Here is a 7,430-nt window from a genome sequence, read left to right as displayed (position 1 = left end):
TTAACCAGGGGTACCCAAAGCTTTTACATACAGCTGTCAGTGTCCCCCTGTTTAGTGAATTCTAACTAGTGAATTCAGCTACCTTAGAGTTTATCCATTGCTGCTTGATTAATCTCTGTGGAAGAGCATTGCTAATAGAATTGGACGCTCTGGAGCAGCTGCACATGATTCTAAGATCAACACGCGCCAAACCTCAGCTGTGGGCTTATAAAGCCCCCCAGGAATCAGTTGTGGAGCAGTGGAACTGTGTTCTCAGGAGCAATTAAATACTTTTTATGAGTTTGTGATTCTGCAGAACTAATCATCAAACATTGGTACCTGATCTCACTAATGCTCTTGTGGCTGAATGCAATCAAGTCCTCACAGTATTGTTGCAACATCTAGTGTAAAGTTCCAACATTCCAGTATCTTAGTGTCTTTCTAGAAAAGTATGTCACTGGTCAAAGTCCCTATTAATACCCTTGATTTCAGACTGGATGAGCAGGTGATTACAGACTACAAATTGTGGTGTATATACTTCATTTTTTGGCTTCAATTTGCCATAGAATGAGGGCTATTAAGTGCTGGACTTCGACACTGCGCCTGTGTCAAAACAAACCATCTAAGATGAGCTCAGGCCCTGAGAACTGGTCAGCCTTTTTGCACAGAATTGATGTTTGGCTTTCTTCTTGCATAATAGAGGTTCAAGTTGCATTGTTTGATGCAGCTATGGACTGAGTTAGGAGACAACAGTTTTCTGAAGTATTCCTGATGCCATTGTGGCTGTTTTTAACACAGTAGCATTACGTTTTCCCATGCGGTGCTGTCTGAGGGCTTGAAGGTCACACACATGCAACAGTGGTTTCTGGCCTTGCTCTACACAGATAGAGATTTCTCCGGATTCCCTAAAACTTATTACAGTATTATGTACGGTAGATGGTGAAAGACCTAAGTTCTTTGTAATCTTGCATTGAGAAAAGTTCTTTTTGAACTGTTTGACAGTTCCTTCATGACATTTAGCACAAAGTGGTGATTCACAACCCATCTTTGCTTGCAAAGACTGAGCTTTTGGTGGATGGTCCTTTTTACTGATCATGTTACCCTCACCTGTTACCAATGCACTTGCTTATTGTGGAATGTTGTAACTTGTATAGTCCATAGACTTTTCACTCTTGTTTTGTCTTGTTGTTTTCCAACGTTTTAAATGTGTTGCAGGCATCAAATACAAAATTTGTTCATATTTGCAAAATACGATCAAGTTGGTTAGACAAAACACAAAAAGTCATTTATTTGTACTTTTGTGAGTTAAATAAAAGTTCAAGAGATTTAACAATTATATTTGAAATGTTAGTACTTTATGAATGGTCTATTCATTTGAGGGCATGATATGAATTTGATCTATGAAAATTGTGTCTGAAATGTGTGTTTTATTCAAACAGGGACCACACTAAATCTACTCACGTTCACAGGTTGGTGGTTTGGTTGACCAAGCTGCTGAGGCTTCACACCGTGTTGTTTGTGGGCCGACAGCCTGGTAGCCCTCATCGCAGGAGTACTCGCACCGAGACTCATACGAGAAATTACCATTAGGGGGGACGCAGTGGACGCTGCCATGGTCAGGAGCAGATATTTCCTCCGCTTTGCATTTTACAACTGCAGAAAAGAAACAATCAATCAATTAAAAGATTCTACCTTCCAGGTAGTAGTAGAAAGTCTGTGGCTATGGTTTGGGCTCTCAAAGTTGGGAACTGTCCCTGTAGGTGGCTTATAGAAGTTACTCTGGACAATGTTCTGACCACTGCCACGTACCGTGCTCGCACTCTTTTCCATAGAAGCCCTGAAAGCATTCACACGTGTGGTTGTTGATGGTCTCCACACATTCTCCATGGTAGCTGCAGGAGTCTTTCTTGCAGGATGCTGAGAGAAAAAAGGATATTTTATTTAGCACATGACGTGTGTCACGTATGCTACATTTCTATTTAAAGAACTTCAGATCCATTATTTCCTATGGTTATTTCTCCCAAAGGGATTTCCTCCTTCTTGCAGCGTATTTTTTACACATGGCGACCATACACTATAGTTTTTATTTCCAGCATTTATTTTGACGTATTTTAGCCCCCTTTTACCCTGTTCTTCAGTGGTCAGGACCCCCATGGACCTTCACAGAGCAGGTACTGTTTGGGTGGTGGATCATTCTCAGCACTGCAGTAACACTGACGTGGTGGTGGTGTGTTAGTGTGTGTTGTGCTGGTACGAGTGGATCAGACACAGCAGTGCTCCTGGCAAATAAAGTATGGTGGTTGTAATAAATGTTGTTGTCCATATTCAGGTCCGCATTGAACAGCTGAACCGGTCCGGCAAAAACCCTCAGTCCACTTCCATCCAAACCCTGTTCAGTTCACTGTTGGTGGGACGCATTTCATGATCAAACGAGGGAATTCATCTGTAGAGCCAACTTTCCTCTTCTTCTAGTAGCACGTCAGCACTGAATACTGTCAATATAATCGGCCAGTTTGAGCGTCTGACTCTCATTTGCTCTTGTTTCGTTCCTGCAGCTCGAGCTGCAGCTGATAAAACCGACAGACAAGCCATAAAATAATAGCGAAGATCTGTGTTTGATTTTTGGCCGAACATCAGTGACCTGAAGAGTTAAACTCAAATTGATAAACTAATCACAAGAAGACAATATCAAGAAGGGTTTATTATTATTGTTGATTGTGGCGACGCTGATCCAGGAGCTCTACATAAACATACTAAAATTAAGCATCAATTACTGTTAGTAGCAGGATGGGAACAATAAGGCTGGTGTCAGTGAGTTTTCATAAAGCCCATATTTGAAATGCCAATTTTCAAACTTATTATTATCATTTTTAATACTAGTAAATGATGACTACTCAAATACTTTGTTAATAACCTACACTCCTTATGGCCCCATGATGGCAAAACAAGACTGCAGAAAGAAATGAAAGAGTGATATTCTATTGTACCTGTGCAGTTTGGGATGGCTGTGTTCCATTCTCCTGTGTTTGTACAATTGGTGCTTGCTACCTCTTGAAGCCCATAGCCTGCATCACAGCTGAAGTAACAGGTTGAGTTGACTGTGCTGTTGTCTGAGCTTCTTCTGCATTTAAAGTTTAGGTGAGCTCGCATGTCTGGCAACTTGCATCTGATAGCTGGAAAAATATATGTATACATTGGTGATCGTTCAGTTAGTGAAAAGGATTTTCACTACACAGAAAAGTCAGATATTGTTGGTCATGTTGATTTGCACCCAGCTTAAAACAAGTCTTGTGAACTAGTAATTTGTTCATAATGTAGGTTTCTCAAAGGCTCACTCTGTGATTTTAAACCTAGTCTTTTTGTGCTGTGTCTCATGTTGCATAAGCTTTCATATGTACTTTATGAACTGTCTATGCACGACATGAATTTGATCTATGAAAATACCATAGCATAACAGATGTTGGCTTTTGCGCCTTTATCTGATAAAAGTTTGGACGGTCCCCTTTGTCTTTGGCACGGTGAACTCCACATCTGTTTTTCCCAAAAACAAGCTGAAACATACTTATTTAATATGACCTCAGCACACATTTCCACTGTCTTTCAAACCATCTAAGATGAGCTCAGGCCCTGAGAACTGGTCAGCCTTTTTGCACAGAATTGATGTTTGGCTTTCTTCTTGCATAATAGAGGTTCAAGTTGCATTGTTTGATGCAGCTATGGACTGAGTTAGGAGACAACAGTTTTCTGAAGTATTCCTGATGCCATTGTGGCTGTTTTTAACACAGTAGCATTACGTTTTCCCATGCGGTGCTGTCTGAGGGCTTGAAGGTCACACACATGCAACAGTGGTTTCTGGCCTTGCTCTACACAGATAGAGATTTCTCCGGATTCCCTAAAACTTATTACAGTATTATGTACGGTAGATGGTGAAAGACCTAAGTTCTTTGTAATCTTGCATTGAGAAAAGTTCTTTTTGAACTGTTTGACAGTTCCTTCATGACAGTGGTGATTCACAACCCATCTTTGCTTGCAAAGACTGAGCTTTTGGTGGATGGTCCTTTTTACTGATCATGTTACCCTCACCTGTTACCAATGCACTTGCTTATTGTGGAATGTTGTAACTTGTATAGTCCATAGACTTTTCACTCTTGTTTTGTCTTGTTGTTTTCCAACGTTTTAAATGTGTTGCAGGCATCAAATACAAAATTTGTTCATATTTGCAAAATACAATCAAGTTGGTTAGACAAAACACAAAAAGTCATTTATTTGTACTTTTGTGAGTTAAATAAAAGTTCAAGAGATTTAACAGTTATATTTGAAATGTTAGTACTTTATGAATGGTCTATTCATTTGAGGGCATGATATGAATTTGATCTATGAAAATTGTGTCTGAAATTTGTGTTTTATTCAAACAGGGACCACACTAAATCTACTTACGTTCACAGGTTGGTGGTTTGGTTGACCAAGCTGCTGAGGCTGCACACCGTGTTGTTTGTGGGCCGACAGCCTGGTAGCCCTCATCGCAGGAGTACTCGCACCGAGACTCATACGAGAAATTACCATTAGGGGGAACGCAGTGGACGCTGCCATGGTCAGGAGCAGATATTTCCTCCGCTTTGCATTTTACAACTGCAGAAAAGAAACAATCAATTAAAAGATTCTACCTTCCAGGTAGTAGTAGAAAGTCTGTGGCTACGGTTTGGGCTCTCAAAGTTGGGAACTGTCCCTGTAGGTGGCTTATAGAAGTTACTCTGGACAATGTTCTGACCACTGCCACGTACCGTGCTCGCACTCTTTTCCATGGAAGCCCTCAAAGCATTCACACGTGTGGTTGTTGATTGTCTCCACACATTCTCCGTGGTAGCTGCAGGAGTCTTTCTTGCAGGATGCTGAGAGAAAAAAGGACTTTTTAATTTAGCATTTGCTATTTATTCTTCTCTTGATACTAAAGCACTGTTTCTTATTCTTGGTGACCCACAGCAACTTTTTCCCCAACCCACCTGATTTAACTCATGAAGAACTCAATAATGTGTTGATGAGCTGGATTGCTTGTGTTGAGTCTAGGGAATACTTGAAATCCAAAATGTGATTTTACCCCTATGGTTGCATATCATTGATAAGATGATTTACTGGTAGTATCAATCTTTTGTCAATCAATCAACACATTTGACATTCTTTCACTCTTTAGAAAGGTTCTTTGGAGTAATGTCATAGAAGACCCACTTTTCATTCTGTAAAGAACCTTTCAATGGATGGTTCTTTGAAATGCTCAAACCACAAAAACAAAATTTGTTGTTGCAGTGGTTCTCACACTGGTCCTCAGGCAGCTCCCCCAGACAACACCTCCTTCATATGCTTTCTAAATAGGTTAGAGCAAAAGGACTGTTTGAGAACCACTGCTCAAGGGAACCAAACAAGTGTGTCCTCTGTGGCATTATTATTCAAAGGATCCTAGTGTTTCTGAAATAACCACTGTTCTTATTTGTCATTTCTGAGTCCACTTACCAGTGTAGCAAAGTGCAGTCTTCTGCTTTGTGCAGGACTCATCGTTCCATTTGCCGTCATCCTTTCCCCTCTTTATGTAGATCTCCACACAGTCCTCATCTTTCATGTTGTTATTAGGCTCATTCTCCGCCCAGTTCTCAAAATTTGCTGTCTTGTTAGTGCCCACCCAGGTCCAGCTGTTGTTGATCTTGCGAATGCTGATCCAGTAGTATCCGCTCACTCGGGGAAGGATGCTGTTGAGGTGGTTGATTTCACCGTGGTTCTGGATGGCCACCATGTCCGTGAAGCGGTCCCTACACCACTGACGAGCAGTATTCCAGTCCATGGTGCCGTTAGAGTGATGGTAGGACCAGCCTGTTACTGGGGTCCACTGAGGTAACACTGTGTGAGGAAGCAAAAGGAGAGGAGTTTGTTAAAGCTTTCATTCAGGTTCATTACTGTACTCCAAATTACATCCAACACATGCTATGACTTTCAACGGGTGAGTATTTCTTACTTATAAAGAGGATGCAGGAGATCAGAAACCGTAAGTTGCCTGTCTTGTCAAAGTCCTGTAAAAATGAAGCAGAGTTTTAGTGAAATTAATGTTCTATCGACCTTAAATGTTCTATATGTCCAGCAAATAAGAGGCAAAATGGATTAGGACATCATAAGAGCTGCTTTCCATGTACTTACCATTGTAAGCGATGTAATCCTTTTAGCTATGTTTAATATATCTCAGTACAGGTGATGCGTCTCAGTCAGAGAACTGTCTGGTTCTGAGCTCAGAGCTGTTGTGATTCTGTATTTAAATAGGCACTCCACCTCCAGCCTGGCTTGCATCCGTTCTTCCTGGAATCTGAGGTGACATTGAGGTGACAGGATTTTTGATAACACAATTGTGTTTATACAGTAATCACAAGTAGCTACGATGTTGCTAAACCACAACATCGTTGTGTTGGCTACAGAGTACATACTGACCGTGGTGGAATGAGAGGCATTATATGTTATATATTATTGTTATAAGTGTGACTCTAAATGAGTCGTGAGTTTCTGGATATTAAGCATTCCTCCATTCATTAATATGGAAAAAACTGTGTTTGAACAAATGATGCATGAACACTGTCATATTGGTTGAAAAGATAACCTATTGGGCATAAGTTCTACAATCCTGCAGAAAGTTTTGTGTTTTTTGCTTGAAAGATGTAGGAAAGGTATTTTTGTGCAAATATAGCATATATATAGCATATCTAGCATCTAGCATAATAATAAGTTGACCTTTTTATGCCAACTTCATGAAGGAAGTGTTCTTTCTAAACAGACAGCATTATCACAGCCGTCACACTGACACTGAAGCATATGAAAGTATATCAGTATCAAAAATAAAATAAAAATGTACTGTGCAAAATGGCAGTGTAATCCTAAGTTTGAAGTTGTATTTTCCACTCATACATCCAAGTCTGGGCTCAAAATGAAAATTGAAATTTAATAATTCCATTTGCATTTGGCATCTGGTTTACTACCATTGATGCTTCATTTACACAGTGATTTGGATGCTTCATGAGGTTTTTTAATTCAAATTCATGAGTTAAAATTAAAATTAAAATTTAATTTATATCAGCCTTTTCCTTTATTTACCATTTTGATACCATTATTTCATAATCACATTAAACATATTAATCTACAATGCCATTTCCAAAAAAGTTGGGATGCTGTGCAAAATGTAAATAAAAACAAAATGCAATGATGTGCAAATCATTTAAACCCTATATTTCATTGAAAATAGAAGAAAGACAACAAATCAAATGAAGCATCCAAAACTCATGAAGCATCCAAATCTCTGTGTAAATGAAATATTAATAGTAGTAAAATAAATGGCAATTATTCAATTTGACTTGTCATTTTGAGCCCAAATATGCACGTATAAGTGGGAAATTTAAATACAGGGTGATTCAAAAAGATTCATC

At 39.5% G+C, this 7,430-nt stretch overlaps 1 protein-coding gene across 1 annotated transcript; it reads right to left on the bottom strand.

Moving 5' to 3' along the window:
• Window positions 1-1,440: 1,440 nt before the first annotated feature.
• Window positions 1,441-6,235, bottom strand: LOC118803733 (L-selectin-like; the record flags this gene model as incomplete). The annotated part of the gene is made up of 9 exons (XM_036564224.1): window positions 6,160-6,235; window positions 5,981-6,035; window positions 5,485-5,865; window positions 4,761-4,868; window positions 4,417-4,608; window positions 4,310-4,346; window positions 2,967-3,100; window positions 1,789-1,896; window positions 1,441-1,632 (listed from the first exon to the last, which is right to left on the bottom strand). Coding segments are annotated over exons 1-9 (1,210 nt in total), but the record flags the coding sequence as incomplete, so codon positions are not given.
• Window positions 6,236-7,430: the final 1,195 nt, after the last annotated feature.

Source organism: Colossoma macropomum, unplaced genomic scaffold, assembly GCF_904425465.1.
Source record: "Colossoma macropomum unplaced genomic scaffold, Colossoma_macropomum, whole genome shotgun sequence".
In the NCBI taxonomy this organism is placed as follows: domain Eukaryota; kingdom Metazoa; phylum Chordata; class Actinopteri; order Characiformes; family Serrasalmidae; genus Colossoma; species Colossoma macropomum.
This window is presented reverse-complemented; position numbering and strand designations above follow the sequence as displayed.